This window comes from Arachis hypogaea, chromosome 2, assembly GCF_003086295.3.
Source record: "Arachis hypogaea cultivar Tifrunner chromosome 2, arahy.Tifrunner.gnm2.J5K5, whole genome shotgun sequence".
Taxonomy (NCBI): domain Eukaryota; kingdom Viridiplantae; phylum Streptophyta; class Magnoliopsida; order Fabales; family Fabaceae; genus Arachis; species Arachis hypogaea.
This window is the reverse complement of record NC_092037.1, coordinates 18,009,119-18,030,394: the sequence shown is the minus strand read 5'-3', so window position 1 is coordinate 18,030,394 and position 21,276 is coordinate 18,009,119. Positions and strand designations below refer to the sequence as shown.

At 34.0% G+C, this 21,276-nt stretch overlaps 2 protein-coding genes across 2 annotated transcripts; both read left to right on the top strand.

Moving 5' to 3' along the window:
• Window positions 1-1,825: 1,825 nt before the first annotated feature.
• LOC112740606 (succinate--CoA ligase [ADP-forming] subunit beta, mitochondrial) lies at window positions 1,826-6,727 on the top strand. The gene is made up of 12 exons (XM_025789247.3): window positions 1,826-2,178; window positions 2,467-2,577; window positions 3,275-3,386; window positions 3,601-3,665; window positions 4,286-4,363; window positions 4,481-4,555; window positions 4,653-4,805; window positions 4,894-5,028; window positions 5,276-5,440; window positions 5,725-5,847; window positions 6,289-6,360; window positions 6,462-6,727. Exons 1-12 carry the CDS (start codon window positions 2,077-2,079, stop codon window positions 6,534-6,536), a joined length of 1,266 nt encoding a protein of 421 aa, XP_025645032.1. The 5' UTR covers window positions 1,826-2,076; the 3' UTR covers window positions 6,537-6,727.
• A 1,942-nt stretch (window positions 6,728-8,669) lies between these two features.
• LOC112718558 (uncharacterized) lies at window positions 8,670-11,939 on the top strand. The gene is made up of 4 exons (XM_025770215.3): window positions 8,670-9,100; window positions 9,461-9,567; window positions 10,533-10,632; window positions 11,307-11,939. Exons 1-4 carry the CDS (start codon window positions 9,031-9,033, stop codon window positions 11,627-11,629), a joined length of 600 nt encoding a protein of 199 aa, XP_025626000.3. The 5' UTR covers window positions 8,670-9,030; the 3' UTR covers window positions 11,630-11,939.
• The last annotated feature ends 9,337 nt before the right edge of the window (window positions 11,940-21,276 follow it).

Here is a 21,276-nt window from a genome sequence, read left to right as displayed (position 1 = left end):
TTTAAAATATAAAAATTTGAGTGTATGATATTAAATTAGTTAAATAAAAAATATTAATAAATTAAATAATTAAAATAAAAATTTATCACATAATAAAATATAATATATATAAAATTATTAAATTATATAATATTTTTTATTTTTTAAATACATATTTTATATATTGATATAGTCTTTTAAAGTTTTGAGAAGTCGAGATCATTACTCACTCTCCTCTATATCCATTCCGAGGTATACATATAAAGAGGACATTTGAAATGAGAATAAAAAGTTTATGTGAATATGAGAATACATCCTCAACCATTTGATTATTATGAATGACTCTAATTAAATACTTTGTTAACTAAATCACATGACATTAGAAATTTTATAAATACAGATATCAAACACATGTTATTTTCGCTTTTGTCCCTAAATCCTTTTCAAAAATTCATGTTTTGCCCTTTTGCTTTAGCTATGAATTTTTATCAATTGAAGTTAATATTTAAAATGACTTTTGAAATTTGACCAATTTAGTTTTTTATTTTTTAATTAACTTAAATTATACTCTAAAATTTTAAAGTATGACTCAAGTTGACTCTTTTGTCTATTTTTGTCACTAAAAAAAATAACATAGCATCAATTAACGCAATCGTTTTATTGTTTACACTTAAACGACGTTGTTTTACTTTCCCTCTTCTTCTTCCTCTTCCTCAAGCAGCCATGGTTTAAGTATTGTTTCGAGCTTGAGAAACTTTAGATATGGTCTCAACCTCAACTTTAGACTTATCTCTACTTTTTTCATTTTCCTTTCGTATAGCTGTTAAATCCATTACTCACACTCTCTCCTTTTCTCCATGACTTCTCTCTAACCCATTTTCAGTGATCAACTAATCCTCACCACTTTCGTCTGCACACGCATGAGTAACTGCTTCATTTACAACAACAACCACAACCACAATTTCTTCCATTTCTTCTATTTCACCTCAAACTGATTCTTAATTATCATCATCATTATTATTATTAAAAAATAATATACAGAATGGTCAATTTAAGTCATACTTTAAAATTTTAGGGTACAAATTGAGTCAATTAGAAATTAGAGGGCTAAATTGAGTCGAATGTCAAATTTCAGGGACTATTTTGAATATTAACTCGAATAAATTGGATTTATCGGTTAGATTCGTTAGATTCATTCTTAAATTATAATATTTTATCGAATTTATTTTAAAGAGTCGAAATCAATTTTAATTTTTAAGTTAATTCGAAATAAACCGAATTAATTATTAATAGATAATTGTTATGGTGTTTAAAAATTTTTGCTTAATTTATTAAACAATATTAAAAATTAACATTTAATTTTAAAAATATAAAAATAAATAATTATTAAATATTTAAAATTTATTCTAAAAATAAGTTAAATAAAAGTTAGATACTAATTATAAATACCATAAAATTTACCTAATTAATAATATTAATTTTAAAAATAACAAAAAAATTAAAAATAACTAACTAAAATTTTAAAGAACGAATTTAATTAATAATTTTTTTTAAAATTAATTTAATAAACAAATAATTTTTTTAAAAACGAATTTAACTATTAACTAGATTGCTAAACATATATCCAGCCACCCTAATAACAAATAATGTTATACTTGTCAAGAGAAATTGATGATGTTATGATGTTATTCTCTCCTATAATAATGGTCAATGATAATAAATTAATAATATACATTATTATTGATTTATTATGTATTATTTCCATCTCTCAAATACTTTTCAACCGCATTTTTTAAGGAGAAATAATAATTAAAAATAAATTAATAAAATAAAATAAAATAAAAATGGGAAAGAAATCCTAGGGTCCGCTATCATTGGCGTTCAGCAGCAGCAGCAGCAGTGCAGCACAAAGAGAGCGTGTTCAAAAGTGTCACATTACACATTTTCGCTTTTTCCATTCACTCTTTTCCCTCGCCGTTTCGTTATTTCAATGTCGGATCTGAAATATAACTAAATCAAAAATCCCTCAACATTATTATATCACAATACAGAGAAGGAAAAAAAGAAAAAAGAAAAGAAAAGTAAAGAGAGAAGAAAATGGTTCGGGGACTATTGAACAAGCTCGTCTCTCGCTCCCTCTCCGTCGCCGGAAGATGGCAGCACAACCAGCTCCGCCGTCTTAACATCCACGAGTACCAGGTCACTCTCCTATCCTCTCTCTCTCATTGTTTTCGACAATTTCAAATATGATTTGAATTTCGTTGATTGTTATTTACAGTTTTAGGTTTAGATATCTATTTTGATGCTTGACTTGTTGAAAAATAACAACGGAATGATAATTGTAGTAATATTATTCGTGGTATTGGTGAATCGTTGTTGAGAATGATGATCTGCGATTTCGTGATGGATCGAGCGGTGTGACTGATGGAAATGACTACGGAATTTAATTTCATGTTTATTTATTTATTTGTTGTCGATTGAAAATAGGGAGCGGAGTTGATGAGCAAGTACGGAGTGAATGTTCCGAGAGGCGTAGCTGTTTCCTCTGTTGAAGAGGCAAGGAAGGTTATCAAGGATGTCTTTCCTAATGAAAGCGAGGTAATTTGATATAGTTAGCATATATTTTTTCTGTAGAGGAATTTCACTCTCCGACATGTTGAGATCTTCGATAGCGATGCTTTATAATTACTTCTTGTGGTTGCTTATAGATATTCTTTTTTTATCCAACAAATAAAAAGGAAGAAAGATAGGAAGGATATGAGTTGTGATAACCTTGATGCTTTCACATAAATTGGGAAACTAAATGTCAATGTTTAGTTTCATAAATTGTCTGCATTTTTTCCTTTCAATATTAAACGAAAAGGATTTATTTATTTACATTGTTATATAACTGTCTCAGAAGTCTAACCTGTCGTGATAGCATATGATTACTTGTCAGTGTAAATCGACACTAATACTTTAACATTGCATCAAAATTGATCTTCTTGATAAAAATGTATCATCTTGTTTGCTTTTGGATGTCCCTTTTCCTTGTTAGGATTTTTTGTGGAGAAAATTGAGAACAACCAGTTCTCTGCGTTGTTTTAATAATTGATATAAAGTGTTGACATGTACCCTTTACGGTTCAACAGCTCAAATTGATGGGTTTCCACTTTCAAATATTTAATAGCTGAGCTGTGGAATTGTGAATGGTGTAGAGGGACGGATTTTTTACTCAAAAATTATCTAACAATTTCACTTATTATGGAAAAATAATATGTGATGACAAGTGATGTGACTAGGATTGTTTGTGCAGATCGTGGTTAAGAGTCAAGTTTTGGCTGGTGGACGAGGCTTGGGAACTTTTAAAAATGGTCTTAAGGGTGGTGTACACATTGTTAAGGCTGACCAGGTTGCAGATATTGCTGGTAATACATGTTCCCTCTGATGTCACTACCCAAAATGAACATTTTTTTGGTTCTCATTTGAATTTATATGCGTATGGCATTTGATATGACAATCTCAGTTGATTCATTTCAATATTATGGTCTTGATTTAGAGTTGAGTTCATTTAGGATGGATGTGCATAGTGGTATTATTGTTTTGCAGTTGTTGTAGTTATTGGCATTTTTATTATTTCAGGGAAGATGCTTGGGCAGATACTTGTTACCAAACAAACTGGTGCTCAGGGAAAACCAGTTAACAAGGTTTGAAATATATTTGATCATTATCTATAATTTTTTATTTCTGGAAATGTCTTCATTTTCAGTATGCATGTATATGCCAGCAATTTCATCTCTTGACAATGATATTTATAGATGTAATACAGTGGCACCAGCTTTCTCAGATAATTAATACTTGTGGTGTCTGTTTTTTTTTAATATTTTTTTTAGCCAAAGTTGCATGGTTAGAGCACATAGTTTCTTATACTGTATGTTCGTAGGATGAACAAAATGTTCATGTTGCCTTTTTAGCATATGATCTGGTGGTGTTTTTAGTGGTTGGATTGGTCACCTGGACTTGCTTGTATTCATATGTGCTATTTGGTGCCTATAAATTTGTTCTTATCATCTAAACACACACACATACACACACACACAGCCCAATCATATATATATATATATATATATATGTGGTATTGATGAAATACTAATGACCCCACCACCAATTACACAATTTGATGAGCACAATATACCCAATGAGAGCTGTTGTTTTGTTTTGAAATGATGTTCAAATTTATTTTTATGCACAATCATATATGAAATGGATACACGGTCCTGCTGGATGGATTGATTTTTTGATATTTCTAATTGTCTGTTTTCTACAGGTTTATTTGTGTCAAAAACTGGCACTTGTGAATGAGATGTACTTTTCTATAATCCTGGATCGTAAGTCTGCTGGTCCTGTAAGTATTCTGTACCGTTTGTTTAAATTTAATTTGCGTTATTTGCAAAGTGTTAAACCCTTGCATGGTATTTATGTAACTGAATTTCAATTCTTTTTCCTTTTATTGGTTTTGCAGCTTGTCATTGCTTGTAGTAAGGGAGGAACCAGCATTGAAGACCTTGCAGAGAAATTCCCAGACATGATTATAAAGGTCTTATTCTTGGCATTTCTCATGATTACTAAAATTTTCTGTCCTGCTAGTATATTTTTTTTGCATGATAACCCGATGGGCTCCTTCTTTCTAGTAGGTACCGATTGATGTTTTTAAAGGAATTACCGATGAAGATGCTGCAAAGGTGGTTGATGGCTTGGCTCCCAAAGGAGCTGATAAAAATAAATCTATTGAACAAGTGAAGAATTTGTATAATCTTTTCTGCAAAACTGACTGCACTCTTTTGGAAGTAAGCACATGGAATGTCCAATATTTGTTTTCAATATATTATTATATAAAGAATTTGTACATTAATGACAGTCAAATATCTTGAACAGATCAATCCTCTAGCTGAAACTGCTGATAACCAGTTGGTTGCTGCTGATGCTAAGATGAATTTTGATGATAATGCTGCATATCGTCAGAAAGAGATATTTGCTCTCCGTGATACGACGCAAGAGGATCCTCGAGAGGTTTACTTCTGTGTTTTTTTGTGTCTTACATTAGTCCTTACACATAAACCACCTTGCCCTTATCACTTGTGCAGCTCAAGTTGTCTATACATTTCTGTTATTCTGATATTGACGATTTTGTTTGTATTTGATTGTATTGGCAATGCCAGTCTTCTCAATATCTGTTGGTGCTTTTTTGTCAAGTCCTTTCTATGTAGTTTATTTCTCATCACTTGATATGTATTGTGTGTCTTTCTTCTTTCAACAGGTGGCTGCTGCAAAGGCAGATTTAAATTATATTGGGTTAGATGGAGAAATTGGTTGCATGGTGAATGGTGCAGGGTTAGCAATGGCCACAATGGATATAATTAAATTGCATGGGGGTACTCCTGCCAATTTTCTGGATGTAGGTGGCAATGCCTCTGAAGGCCAGGTAATGTTGAAAATTTTAGATTGATCCCTTAGCTCCACTTTATGATCGAGATAATTGATTTTCTCTTGTCATTTCTGCCGGTAATCTGCTGGTGCCTTAACCTGATTTTTATTCCAATTGATGAAATCTGAAAAACATTTTGGCTTCATATGTACTTCAACATCTTTTATGTAATCACTATGTAATCTGCTGGTGCATGAATATGAACCTTAAGAAAGCCTAGGTATTCCCTTGAAAGATCTCCACATTGCAATATTTATGTTCGGTCCAATTTTATAAACCAGGTGGTTGAGGCATTTAAGATATTGACTGCTGATGACAAAGTAAAGGCTATTTTGGTTAACATTTTTGGTGGCATCATGAAGTGCGATGTTATTGCAAGTGGAATAGTAAATGCTGCCAAACAGGTATGTAATCTCCTGTCATCAAACAGTCACAAAGAGGAGACAAAACTATGCTTTTGGAAAACAGTTTTATCCTTTGACCTATCATAAGTTTGAAAAGAAAAACGTTGTTTCTCCATGCCAATTTGCTGCTTCTTATTCTTCTCCATCTTTTATTTTTTTTTTGCTTATTTGCTGCTTTAGATAATGGTTATTATTTACCTGAGATATTGAAAAACTCAATGAACTCCAGAAAATCAGTCTTTTCTATTGGAATTAATTTCTTGATAGTGCAGTTTTTGAAATATGTTGAATAAAGCGAAAATTATATAGCTACGGATAGTTTTTGCATCGTCTCCACCTTTTTTTCCAAGGGGGAAAAACGGCAACATGATTTTTTAAATTAAACAGAAGTAGGACTAAATCCTCATCGTCTTATAACACTATCATGCTATTATTTTCAAGGTTCAACTAAAAGTACCAGTTGTGGTTCGTCTTGAAGGCACCAATGTTGATCAAGGAAAAAGAATTTTGAAGGTAAATCCTAATTCATGTACATAGATAACTAGTCCATTAGAAACGAAAGCAAGAATGTTCCAAATGCATATTATGTTGATAATCTTTTGATGATTTAACAGGAAAGTGGCATGAAACTAATAACAGCCGAAGATTTGGATGATGCTGCACAGAAAGCAGTGAAAGCTTACAAATGAAGGGTTACTTTTGTCCAAATTTGGCATTCAGTTCAATCACTATTCTTTTTGTTAAGCCCTTATTTTTATTTTAAGGGAATCGATGCAAGCCTGTTTTGATAAGGGAATTGATGCAAGGAACTTATTGAACCCGTTTGTGGTTATGAAAGTGATTCCAATAAGAGTTAGTGATACCCACATTGTTGATTCAAGTGGTTGCCATTTGGCTCCCCTCTTTCAAATTCTAAAAGATATCTTTCTTGTGTCTTCTATGCCAATAACATTTAGACACATGTCTTTCATGTTAGGCATTGTGAAATTGGAGACTCGTGAAGGACCCCTAAACCCTTGACATTTTTATTAGGTTTGACAAGACTAAATTTATTAGCCATCTGAATTTGCAAGCCAGGAAATTCATACCTCTGGCCTGTGGGTACTCGACTTCTATGTGAGATGTCGTTATTACAAACTCATGTTTAACATGCGGTTGATTGATTTGATTTAGGGGTTTTTTTAAAGGTTAATTTTATTAATGTTTATGTTCGTAATAATATTATAAAATAATTTCTTTCTTTATTATTAATGTTTTAAATAAAACGTGTTAGCATTTAATATTTATTATGAAATGAATTTTTTATAATTTTAACTTATCATTTATTATTTATTGTTATCTAATATTTAACATTTATCAATATTCAATATTACATCATTTTGATAGCAGTTTTATAATTGTATAAATAATTAAAAATTTTATTAAATTTTAGAAAAAAGGGATAGTGATGTAAAACCAACATACCAAAGAGAGGATATTAACAAAATTATCAAGACAATTTCCGTTTTCTGAAATTTGAAAATAAAAAATTACTAAAAATAATAAAAAATAAAAATGCAAACTACATGCACCCTAAAAGTGTTAGGAGAGAAGAATTACACTAAAAGGCTCTGGAGAATTTTAATAATTAATGTTAAAATAGTACCTAAAGTCACCTTAGTCACATTATTACACTATTCTCAGAAAAGTGATTAATTATTTTAATAGTCAAATTTTTTGCAGTATAATAATCAAAATTTTCATAAGTAAATACTCATTATTTTAGAACAATATAATCAAACTTTTTATGGATGTAAAAAAATCAGCCACTATTATAGATGTAACCATCGTTTGATTATAAGTGTAATTCTATTTATAATTTGATAATTATAAATATTTTATCATTCCAAGTTTCAATAGGTATTTTTATACGAGTAACTGATTGGTAATTAAATTTTTATAATTTTCCAAAACACATCTTTTAACATTATAACAGACACCCACTGAACATTTGGGTTGATATTTATTTTTGAATATTTGATTAGATAATATGATTTCATACTTCATTTTTGATAATGTCTCTAATTTAAATTTTATAAATATGGAAAAAATCTACATATGATAGTTGGAGGGACAAGCATTCATTTTTCTTAACAAGGATTTTCACATTCAAGTTCTAGATTGAAAAAATTAATTTTAAAAGTACTTTACCTCTTATAGAATTTTAGAAACTCAAATAAAACTACTTTCACTAGAAAAAAATAAATGTGATTTTAACCAAAGTAGACAAAATTAAAAAAAAAAAAAAAGAAGAGGAGGATTTTAATCCCATAATAAAACTCATTTGATTCACGGTATATATCAATTGAAACCCATTGGCTTTGGGTTGTAGTATCAATATACAATGTGATATCAACTGATATTATGTTAAAATATAAAAGTAAAAACTAAATCAAATATATGAACCCCTAAGAACCAACTATATCATATACTTAACGTTAACTTAAATACATTGAAAAGCTTAGTTAAAATACTAGCATTCCAGTTATTTTGTCTCCAAGAAAATAGGAATGATGAACATCCTCAAGAGCCTATGTTGTCCAATCATGTGGACAATATTCATTGTACGAAATGATTTGTTAAATTTAGAAACCTTTCAAAATTGATTTCCTTTTCCTTTTAATTAATTCTCATTGTCACACCTAAAATTTCGACCAGCTTCTGGTTTTGATTGACTAGGAAAATCAACAAAGCAAACAACTGCCACCGAATCAAACCAAAGTTAAACATGGTTATACATTCCTTAAACAGATCTTTTGTTAGTTAGATTCCTAAAACACATTTGTCAAAAACTACTTTAGGTTTTTGAGAAATTATTTTTTCTCTTTCTTCAAGTGACAAAGAAACAAAATTAACCCAAACACACAACCCTAGTTCCACATTAATTAATTGATGGCTACTCTCTGGGTTTTTTCTCCAATTCAAAGACACATAAAATCTTGAGGTGGTGGCCCTTTTAATTAAAAGGGAAGAACTTTAATGATAGGGTGGAAATTCAATAATAGAGAAAAGTTCTTTCCTTATATTTGCTCTTACCATGGGTCTCAAATTTAATGTTGGGTTCTTATCTTTCATGCTAAAGGGTATAATCAAAGTATAGGGTTTATAAATTGTGAGGAGAAATTTCAAGCTATTAGATATTTGATGAGCATGTCTTCAAGCAACAAGGTCAAAGGACTTCTTAAAGGCCTTAGATATATTTCTCAAATGTTTGGTAAGTAAATCTCATCATGTAATGAAATCATTGCAAACCCCAAAAGAAAAAAGAAAAATGATAAAAAAAAATAAAAATAAAGAGTTTAGATTTTGTTATTCAAACAATTTCTTCAAACAAATCATTATATGGCTTCTTTGTATAATATTTTGCATAAGTTGTATGGTTAATGAGTGATCATGTAGAGTGCATAGACTAAACCCTAAAATCATATCCCGGGAAAAAGATGAATATTTGTTGCTATAATTGTTTGAAACAGTTGTAGAAAATAACTTTTGCATCCACCCTTTTATAAAATTAATTAAATAAATTCTCTTGGCAGAACCTGATGCAACTTTTTTGTATTTTTTGGGTCAATAGAAACGGATGCGACTAAAGAGAAAGAAATACAAATTGGATATCCCACAGATGTAAAGCATGTGGCCCATATAGGATATGATGGTCCCTCTGTGAATTCTCCTAGCTGGGTAATTATCTACTTGCTAATTTTATAGTATATTAATTAATATTCTGTTTAAATAGGATTTAAAGTTTAAACTATATAAAATATATTTTTCTTTATTTGTAATTTGTTTTTATAATTTTTCATCCACTAAAATTTACAAGTGGTTTGTTTTGGTTGTCATTCTTAGTTTTTTCTATTAAGTACTAACAAATGCTACATGTTAAATGTAAATAGCATATAGTATTTAATGAAATAAACATTTATGATAATACTATGGGGACAAAAAAAAAAAAAAAAACAGTTAGAACATCGATGTCCCATTAGCATGTAGTTAAAATAATTGTATTTGTTTAAAAAATATATATATGAATGATTTAATTAATGTATATATATTTAAATTAATCTTTAAAAAATTTTAGATAAGATATTTTAGTCTTAATAAATATTTATTCTCTAAAATTTTTTTATATATATTTTTGTCAGACAAATTGTTTCTCTCCATCACTTTCAATTAATTTTTAATATGCACGTTAAACAAATAAATTTCTAACAAATTTACTATAAAAACATTAAGTCTAAAAAAATTTTACTGTATGACAAATTACTTCCTTTCAAAAACAATGGGTTAACCAATCTGTTTGATATAATTAATTTGCAAATATTTCTAAAAAATAAAAATTGTATTAAGAACTAAAATGTCCATCTAAAATTCTTTATTTGAGTGTTTATTTATAATTAATCATACTTTTCTGAATTTTTGCGTGTCTTACTAAAAACATTTGTTAAGAATATTACAAATTTGATTAAAAAAATTTGTAAATTAAATGTTAATTTTTTAAATTCTATATACTTCCAATATATTGAGAAAATTAAAAGAAAAAGATTCTTTCATTCTCTTAACCTATATTCTTAGATCACTTTTTAGTTTAATTTATTTTCATTTCTATCCTTCTCTAAATTTCTTTAACAAAAGAAAATGATTTTCAGATGAACGAGTTCAAACACTCTTCTCCAAGGTCGGCGTCATCACCTCTTGCTCCCAGCGATCTTCAAAATAGAGAACAGGATAATTCAACCAACTTCGAAGGTAACATTTTTCTTCTTCTTCTTCTTCCACATGCTTATGAATTTGTTATTTGATTAAACAATCCCAACAAAGAAAAATGTTAATGATTGAAAAAAATTTATTCTCATTAAATAAAACAAATATATAAGTGAGCAAAAATTCTCTGTCTGTTAATTAACATTTCATTTTACGTATAAAAAAGTTTATTCTTTTCTCATTAATATTTCTTTTAAGGGAGAGAATAATTTTTTTTTCACTTTTAATTTTCTATTCAAAATTTATAATTTATGTTGAATTATAAGTATAATTTTAAATTATTATATTAAAGGTCTTAATTTATTTATGGACACATATTATGTTTTTCATCCTTAACGTTTGTATCTTGTAATTTTCTTTAATGTTTAATTTTATTTAATTTGTCGCTAACAATATTAATTTGTATTGAGATTATCTGTGCACATTAACTTCATCTAAAGCTTTAATAAAATTGAAAATATTTAGGATAATTTTGACACAAATTAAAAATATTAAAAATAAAATTAAATGAATAAAAAATCTTAGACACAACATTCAATAAAATTAAATATTAAAGATATTTTAAAAAAAATTATAAACATTAAAAAAACCTTTACCCTTTATTTATTTTTTGGTTTTTTACACGTCTAATGTGTGTGTATATTAACCCATGGATTTAGATAAAGTGACAAAGAAAAAGGAATCAAAAGAATCTCCTACAAAGGAGAAATCTTCAGACAGGCCTAGACAATCAAGGAGGTCTTCTAAGTCCAAGGAATCTCCTTCTAATGGGCTTATTGTGGCCCAACAAGATGTAGAGTCACCAAGAAGTGGCCCACAAGACATTCCCAAGAAAGGTAGAACAAGGAAGTCAAAAGATGCTAGTGGGTCAACTAGGCCCAGGACCAAGGACCAATCTTCAGAATCAAGTAACTTGAATTTTGACTCAACACCCAAGTCTAGGAGCAAGCAGAGGCACATCGAAGAAAATGAGCAAATATGAAAGAGAAACTAGTTATTGGGAAAGAGAAAAAAAAAAAAAAACTGAAGGAGGAACTAGTTAGTGTGATATCTTTGAGAAAATTTGATTTACTTGGTATTAGTTAGTTTGTTGCATAGTAGAATTAGAGCACATTCCACTTGATAATCCTTACATTTTTTTTTTTATATATATGTATATCATTATGTGAGTTTCTTAATTTGGTTAACCCCTCCCTCCTCCCCCTCCTTTTTTTTTTCTTCTAATTTCATAGAATCGTGTATTTTTTACACATTAATGGTATGTGATTACACTAACTAGTGAAAATTGTTCATCTTAGTTGGCATAGTTTGTTTGAAATCAATTACAAGATGTTCATTCTAGAAAGCGATAAGTATTGTTTTGGTCCCTAACGTTGAGGGTCAGAATCGAAATCGTCCCTAATGTAATTTTTTATTTAGAATCGTCCTAAATGTTTTATTTTGTATTAAAATCGTTCTTTTTAATAAAAAAATTATAAAATTTAAAAAAATAAAAGAAAAGAATGCATTGGGGTTGGAGGAAAGGAAAAAGGGTACGCGAGGAGGAGGGGGAGGGGGAGGGGGAGGGGGGAGGGGAGACGGAAGCGGCGGCAACACGGTGACCACTCACCACTACCATCGCATCTTCTCCATCTTCGCGGGCTCCCTCTCTCTGTCTCCCTCTCTTCAGCAACGACGCGACGATCTCCACCTTGCGGCAGGACGAGGCTGAGCGGCGGCTATGTACGACGCATTCCTCACCTTGACGGCGACGCGTGTAACGGCGGCGACTCCTCTCCCTTGTCCACTGGCTTGCGTCCTCTCTCTCTCCCCCTAGATCCGATATGATGGCGACAGCAACGCGTGTGACGGTGGCGACTCCTCCCTCCTTGGTCACTGGCTCGCCGCCCGTTACCCCTTCTTCCACCTCTCTTTTTTTGCTTGAGCTTTTGCTTCTGCTTCTTTTGCTTCTTCGGCTTCTGTGTCTTCTTCTGCTTTTGCTTCTGTCTTTGCTTTTAATTCTAATTTTAATTTGTTACTTTTTGATTTTATTGTTATTGTGTGTTGATTTTGTTATTGAATTTAATGTTGTTTAATCTAATTTGGTGTTCTTGAATCTGATTTGATATATTTGGTGGTAGTAAAAATGATGATGGTGGTGGTAAAAATGCCAATAGTAGTGAAGAGTATTTTTGTCCATAAAAAGTTAAAAGGACGATTTTAATATGAAATAAAACGCTTAGGATGATTCTAAATAAAAAATTACATTAGAAACGGTTTCGATTCTGACCCTTAACATTAGGGATCAAAACAATACTTATCCCTTCTAGAAAATATATTATTAAGTGAAATGGGAGAAGAAATGTCATTTCATCTCGATGTAGCAACATAATTATAAAATGCAACAAAGAGAATAAAGTATAAAAATTTAAAAAAATTCCTTAATTCTTAATTTTTTTTATTTTATTCTTAATATTTTAAATATATTTTTATTATACCTTTGAAAATGAACATCTTTAGTGAAGATACTAATATGACAATTGTTCATACTCTGGTCCAATGCAATGGCCAGACCCAACTAAGTTAAAAAGGCCCAACCCAAAGGGATGGCCTTTAAAAGAGGTCGGATTTGACATGAGCTGGCAGATGACACTTATTCAAATAAGTAACTGCCTCGTAAAATCTCTCACCCACTTCTAGAAGAGATATCTCAATAACCCTAAGATAAAAGGACGGTTATCTACCACTAATAGTGGAACTACTCTAACGATGGTTATTGGCTCATCACCTATAAATACACTAACACCTCTCAGGTATGAAAAGTTCTAAGATACAAAAACCTACTTATCTCCTTGTGGACTTAGGCATCGGAGTGTCCTTGCAGGTACCACCCTCATTCGCCAATACACATACAATCACCTCGGACGACGGCTTCCAGGCACGAAGCTAGTCGAAGTCCAGGTTCCCTCATCGTTTGGGCCTTTAATCCAAGCCCAACCATCTAGTTCTAGGTAAGCCCCTGAACATTGGCGTTGTTGCCGGGGACCTAGAAGATCAACCAGTGATGGCAGACGACCAACATGAAGATGGACACACCGTATCGGAGTCTGAACAAGAGCACCAAGACACGGTCAACAATGATAGAGCAATAATATCCCTACAAGGAACGGAGGGACAGCATGGTGAAGGTCCCTCCAATACCTAGGGATAAAAAAGGATCTCCTCTGAAGTTCATCAATCTGGAAAAGATGGACAGCCTCACTCTGCCGACCTCATGGGACTATTGCATGGTCACCAAGGTCGACTTGAGCAACTAGAACAGGAGTTGGAACGACAGCGTGAGGCGGAACGAAGCCTAAGGAAAGAGATTGAGCGACAAAGAGAGCTTGAAGAAAAGCTCTCGAGGCTGGAATCCAACCTCCGAAATAAGGATTCCCGCAAAGATCGGGAAGACACCTCGTTAGGAGAAGAGGATCCATTCATCGAGGATATCATGAGGGCTAAAGTTCCTAGAAGCTTTAAAAGCCTCGACATGGATCTATATGACAGAACGACTGATCCGAAGCATCACCTCAGTAATTTCAAAAGTCGGATGTATTTAGCCGACGCGTCGGGTGCCACTCGTTGTAAGGCCTTTTCGACGACTTTGACAAAGGCGGCGATGAAGTGGTTCGACAGCCTTTCTCCCAGCCTATTAGGAGTGAAACAGGAGGTGGAGAACCCCTGAGAGACTAAATGGAAAGGTTCAATAAAGAGTGCTTGAAAATCCAGGAGTTACCTACTGAAGCAGTGATAATGGGCCTAGTCAACGGACTCCGAGAAGGACCCTTCTCCCAGTCCATCTCAAAGAGACACCCGACTTCTTTGAGTGATGTACAAGAACGAGCTGAGAAGTACATCAATATGGGAGAAAACGCCAGGCTACGAGAACCCAGCTGGCGACAAGGGCACCCCCATCAATCAAAAGAAAAAGATAGAGAGCCCAAGAAAAAAGAAGAAGCCGGATCTGAGAGGCCTAGAAGGTATCATTCCTACACCCCCCTACGAGTTTCCCTAGTCGACGTCTACAGGAAAATTTGTCATACTGAAAAACTACCTCCCCCACGACCAATCAAGAACAAAAAGGGGCGGGGGGAGCCGAAATGAATACTGTGAGTACCATAAATTATATGGCCACTCCACTAATGATTGTTATGACCTAAGAAATGTGATAGAAAAGCTGGTGAGGGAAGGTCGGCTAGATAAATATCTCATAGAAAGGTCGGACAATCATGGGAAAAGAAAAAGAGATGACGAAGGTCATGGACGAAGAAGTCCGCCCCCGCAGACCCCCGAGCGACACATTCGTATGACATCGGGAGGGTTTGCTGGAGGGGGACTGACCAAATCATCTCGAAAAAGGAATTTGAACGAAGTCTACCAAGTCCGGAATGAAGGACCCGACCTTCTAACCATTTCCTTCACCAAAGAGGACGGACAAGGTATCGTCCCCGGGCACGACAACCCAGTAGTAATCACCATGATTCTCACCAACGCTCATCTACATAGAACTCTGGTGAATCAAGGAAGCTCAACTGACATTCTGTTCAAACCATCATTTGATAAGCTAGGATTAGACGGGAAGGAATTAAGGGCCTACCCTGACACCCTCTTCGGGTTAGGAGACACTCCCATCAAGCCGGTGGGTTTTATTTCCCTACACACTACTTTTGGAAAGGGGGTGAAATCCAAGACTTTAAGCATCGACTTCATTGTTGTCGATGTAGCTTCTGCCTACAACGCCCTAATAGGCCGAACAACCCTAAATAGGCTGGGAGTAGTGGTTTCTACCCCCATCTTTGGATGAAGTTCCCAACACCGGAAGGGATCGCCACCATCCGAGGAGATCAGAAGTTGGCGAGGAAGTGTTACAATGAAAGCCTTAACCTAAGAGGTAAAGGCAAAGAAGTCAATACCATTGAGCTCAGAGGAATCCGAGTTAAAGAAGAACTACGACCACAGCCAGGAGGAAATACTGAGGAAGTTCAGATCGGGCAAGAGGTCGGAAAGAATACCAACATAGGAGCTAGTCTAACAGAAGATCTGAAGCAGAAGCTGACACAGCTCCTGCAACAAAATTCCGATCTTTTTGCCTGGAAAGCTTCCGACATGCCTGGGATAGATTCCAAACTCATGTCACACATATTGGCTGTTCATCTGGGATCCCGACCTGTCCAATAAAAAGGATGGAAGCTAGGAGCTGAGCGGTCTCAAGTAGTCGAAGAGCAAGTACAAACCCTACTGAAAGCAGGCTTTATCAGAGAAGTCAAGTACCTGGCCTGCCTGGCAAACGTGGTGCTGGTCAAGAAACAGAATGGTAAATAGAGGATGTGTGTCGACTACACGAACCTTAACAACGTGTCCAAAATACCCATATCCTCTACACGGACCTTACTCGGGGTATAATCAAATCCTGATGTACCAACCAGACCAAGAGAAGACGTCATTCATCACGCCCAGAGCAAATTATTGTTACGTGGTCATGCCATTTGGATTAAAAAATGCAGGGGCCACCTATCGAAGGCTAATGAATAAGGTATTTGCACCTCATTTGGGAAAGTTGATGAAGGTGTACGTAGACGACATGCTGGTAAAAAGTAAGGATGATGCCTGCCTCCTGGACGACCTCTCGAAAGCCTTTGCCACCATAAGAGCACACGGGATGAGACTAAATCCCGATAAGTGCACCTTTGCATTGGAGACTGAAAAGTTTCTAGGATTCATGATAACACAAAGGGAGATTGAAGCTAATACCGACAAGTGTAAAGCGGTCTTGGAAACGAAGAGTTCGATCTGCTTAAAGGAGGTCCAGCAGTTGAATGGCCGACTTGCAGCTTTATCCAGATTCTTGGAAGGATCAGCATTAAGATTCTTACCACTTTTTTCATTACTAAGAAAAGGATGCCAGTTTGAATGGACCATTGAATGCGAGAAGGCATTCTAAGAGTTCAAAAGGTACCTGAGCCAACCTCCAATTCTTACCCGGCCAAAAGCGGGTGAAGAACTTGTGTTATACTTAGCTATTGCAGAGAAGGCCGTGGCGTTAGCTTTAATACAAGAGGATGAGGTCGGACAGCATCCTGTCTACTTCGCAAGCAAGGTGCTACAAGGCCCCAAACTAAAGTATCAAAAACTTGAAAATTTCGCATACGCCTTGATAGTAGCATATAGAAGGCTTCGGCCTTTTTTTCAATCTCACACCATGAAAGTTCGGATGAACCAGCCCATAAAGCAAATCCTTCAGAAAACAGATGTTGCGGACAAAATGGTTCAATGGGCTATAGAGCTATCCGAGTTTGACTTGAAGTACGAAACTTGGACTGCCATCAAAGCCCAATACCTCACCGACTTCATGGCCGAATACGCAGAAGATCAAGAGGAGACCTCCACAACTTGGGAGTTGTATGTGGATGGCTCCTCCAACAAAGTCGGAATTGGTGTAGGCATAATATTGGCTAGCCAGGAAGGAACTCAAATAGAAGTCTCCTTGAAATTTTAGTTCCCAACCTTCAACAATCAAGCAAAATATGAAGCCCTAATTTCCAGACTGAAGTTAGCTAAAGAAGTTGGAACAACTAAAGTAGTAGTCTTTAGTGACTCTCAAGTCGTGACTTCTCAGATTAACGGAGAGCACCAGGCTAAAGACTAAAATATGAAAAGGTACTTAGAAAAAACTATGGAGTATCTTAGGCGATTTTCCAAAACCGAGGTGAGATATATAACTCGGGAGCTCAACAGCAGAGCAGACGCCCTCTCCAAGTTGTCGAGTACCAAGTCTGGTGAAAACAATAGAAGCCTAATCCAAAAAACTCTCCAAGAACCTTCAGTCACAAAGGTAGATACCAAATCAGGCGTTTTAGAAGTTTCCATATTAGACCTCAGTTGGATGACTCCTCTGACTGAATACTTGAAATTCGAGATCTTACCGGAGGAACAAAAGGAGGCCAAGAGGATTCGGAGGAAGGCACGTAATTACACATTGGTGAAAAGTGTCCTCTACAAAAGAGGAATATCTACATCATTGTTAAAGTGCATCCCAACTTCTAAAACAGAAGAAGTGTTGGATGAAGTACATAACGGCATCTGCGGCAACCATCTCGGGGCAAGATTGACGTTAGGATTTTTGCTAGTAAAGAATTTTATAAAAATAGTCGCGTTGTAGATATAGATTCTAAACCAACAGAAATCACTTCGTGCAAACGTTTTGGTTGTCACACGTAACAAACCCCTAAATAAATTGATAACCGAGTAATTAAACCTCGGGTCGTCTTCTCAAGGAACTGCAGGGAAGTATGTTCTTATTACTGGTTATGAAGATTGTAAATTGGGGTTGAGAAAGAGGAATAAATATGACAAATAAATTAAATGGCAATTAAAATAAATGAATAAATGTAAAGCAAACTTTTGGTAAGGTATGAGAGATCGGAAGTCCAAGCCTAATTATCCTTATCAACAATGATGAAAATTGAACCTTAATTCCACTTAGTTAACCTTTGCTAGAGCAAGGGAAGGTCAAGTGACTAATTAGTTTGATCTTCGAATCCTAGTTAATTCCTAAGAAAAGATTGGGATTATTGAAGTTCAATTCAATTAGCAAAGATAACAATTATCAAATATGTTAAATTTGATAACTCCTAAGTTACTAATTTCTTAACCAAGACCAAAAGGGGAAAAGTAAATCTACTGGAATAAAAATGCCTTCAGATGGGAAGCAACAGTAACATAAATTAAAGAGAGCAATAATAAACTGAAATACCTCAAATAACATTAAACAAAGGAATAATCTGTAACATAGAAGAATTCATAAACCAAATTAAGAAAGCAAGTAATTAAAAAGGAATGCTGAACCTGGTAAAAAGATAATCCTGAAAGCGAATAAAAATCCTAAATCTAAATCCTAATCCTAAAGAGAGAGGAGAGAACCTCCCTCAAAACTAAATCTAAATCATGGAAAGTAACTAAATTGGCGAGCTCTCCTTTGAATGAATGCATTCCCACACTTTATAACCTCTAATCTGTGCTTTCTGTACTTGGATCTGGGCCAAAAAGGGCTTCAGAAATCGCTGGGAGCATTTTCTGTGATTTCTGGTACGTGGCCTTTGTCACGCGTCCGCGTGGGTCACGTGGTCGCGTCATTTAGAGTTTTTCGTGTCACGCGGTCGCGTCAGTCATGCGTCCGCATCATATACGTTTCGCTTAAGGCGCGCGATAGCGTCAGTCACGCGTTCGCGTCGCGCTCTCTTCGCACTGGCACGCGGCCGCGTCGTCCACGCGATCGCGTCACTGCCAGTTTCTCTAAAAACTCCGTTTTATACTTTCCTTCCATTTTTGTATGTTTCCTTTCCATCCTTTAAGTCATTCTTGCCTTAGAAGATCTGAAATTACTCAACACACGAATCACGGCATCGAATGGTAATAAAAGGGATAATTAAAATAATTAATTTTAAAGCATAGGAAACATGTTTTTCACATACATCACATAATAAGGAAGGGAAAGTAAAACCATGCAATTAACATGAATAAGTGAGTGAAGGATCGAATAAATCACTCAAATTAGGCACAAAATATATCATAAAATATGGGTTTATCAACCTCCCCACACTTAAACAATAGCATGTCCTCATGCTAAATCCAAGATAAAGAGTAAGGTAAGGTTAAAGTGGTGGAATCTCATGCAATGCAATCTATTCTAAATGCAACTAAATGCAGAATGCTTTTTCCCTACTTGGTTTAAAAGTAAATAAATTCTCCAAGAATAATTATGAACTGGATTTCACTAATTCAAATCACAAAATAAAGTACAAGTAAACTTGCAGAAGAAAATAGCTCATGAAAGCCGGGAACAAAGAATCGAGCATCGAACCCTCACCGAAAGTGTATACACTCTAATCACTCAAGTGTTTAAGGTTCGATCTCTCAGTTCTCTACTAATCTTGCTTTCTAAGGCCTGCTCTTCATCTAATAATCAACATAAATTTAATGCATAGATACACATATCAAGAGGTCTTTTAAGGGTTGTAATGGGGTTAGGGTCAAGGTAGGATTGTATTTGGCCAAGTGGACTAAAATCTGAATCCTTAATTACCTTAAACTTTCCACCTAACTTTAGACAATCCATGTAATCATAATACAAAACCTAACTGTCCATTAACCATGTTTTCCACATATTCATGCATTCTAATTTTAAGTACAGTACATATGCATTGCTTTCACCACCTACTTTGGGGCATTTTGTCCCCTTTTATTTATTTGCTCTTTTTTTTTCATTTTTTTCCTTTATTATTTATATATTATTTTTTTCTTTTGTTTTTCTCAATGCATATGATTAATTTATTGAATGCATGAACATGTCCTAAACATTTCTTTCACATTTTCAGAAAAGTTCTAACATACTCAATTCTCAAACCAGATGTTTCCAAACCCACTTTTTCCTATACTTAATTCATAAGCACTCTCACTAATCTAAGCTAACCAATTATTGTTTTCCGCTTAGAGTTAATGATGTGCTAAAGTAAAGAACAAAGGGGTATAATAGGCTCAACATTGCTTTGCAAGGGATAATGAAAGGTAAGGCCATATGGGTATGTAAGATCAGTGAAATAAATGCCTCAATCATATAAGTGCATGCATACATTAAATAATGGAAATATAAAATTAAGCAAGACAAAGATCACAATTTTAGAGAGAAAATCACACATCAAAAATAAATTATTGGTTGACAAAATGCAACCAATCAATTAAGCTCAAAAATCTCACAGGTTTTGTGTGTTCGAGCTCTAAACCATGTTCCAATATAATATTTCTTCAAACAAGTTTAACAAAAAAATTTATTCAAATTAGTGAAATACTTTAAAAGGTTTCTTGAAAAAGAAAATATTATTTCAACCAAGTGGTAAAATATGCACAAAATCAAATAATCATGCAATCAAACATGCAAATGCAACAACTAACAAGGAAAATAAACCATTGGTGTTGAGATAGAAGAGTAACTAACCCATGGAGATCGATATCGACCTCCCCACACTTAAAGATTGCACCGTCCTCGGTGCATGCTAAGATGTACAAGTGGACGGGCTGCTCCAACTGATGTCTTTCTCTATAGATCTCCCCAGTTAGAAGCGTTCCCTTTCCCTTCCTCGGTGGCCATCCTGAAAGAAGAGAAAAAGAAGAAAAGTAACCCAGAAATAAAGATAAGAACATAAATAGAATATGGCTGGGTTAATGCCAAATAATGAGGGTCTCAATTACATAGTAGCTACAACATGTAAGTGAGGGAACAGTAGAAGTACAGGGCAAATCAAGAGTGCAAAAATTTGCAACAAAGGGGAGAGAGTGTCGGTAAGGAGAGATAATATAAATTCATGTCAATGCAAAAGGAATACAGGTACAAAAGATTGGCATTGATTTAATTAATATTACCTAACCAGAATAAAACAAGTCACTAAGCACCCAAAATAATTCAAGAGAAGATGCAACAGTTAAATAAGAAAATTCAACACCAAAGGAAAAATAATGAATTTAGAAAAGAAAAATAAAAATATGCACAAAATTAAAATGCGATGGATAAAATATGCAAATAAAATAAAATGGAAGTGAAAAAGGATGAGAAGA

Coding starts and splice junctions, on each gene's coding strand:
- LOC112718558 (XM_025770215.3), top strand. CDS start 9,031: ATGAGCATGTCTTCAAGCAACAAGGTCAAAGGACTTCTTAAAGGCCTT. Junction 9,101..9,460: donor ATATATTTCTCAAATGTTTG/GTAAGTAAATCT, acceptor TTGGGTCAATAG/AAACGGATGCGACTAAAGAG. Junction 9,568..10,532: donor CTGTGAATTCTCCTAGCTGG/GTAATTATCTAC, acceptor AATGATTTTCAG/ATGAACGAGTTCAAACACTC.
- LOC112740606 (XM_025789247.3), top strand. CDS start 2,077: ATGGTTCGGGGACTATTGAACAAGCTCGTCTCTCGCTCCCTCTCCGTC. Junction 4,806..4,893: donor CTGACTGCACTCTTTTGGAA/GTAAGCACATGG, acceptor TATCTTGAACAG/ATCAATCCTCTAGCTGAAAC. Junction 6,361..6,461: donor AAGGAAAAAGAATTTTGAAG/GTAAATCCTAAT, acceptor ATGATTTAACAG/GAAAGTGGCATGAAACTAAT.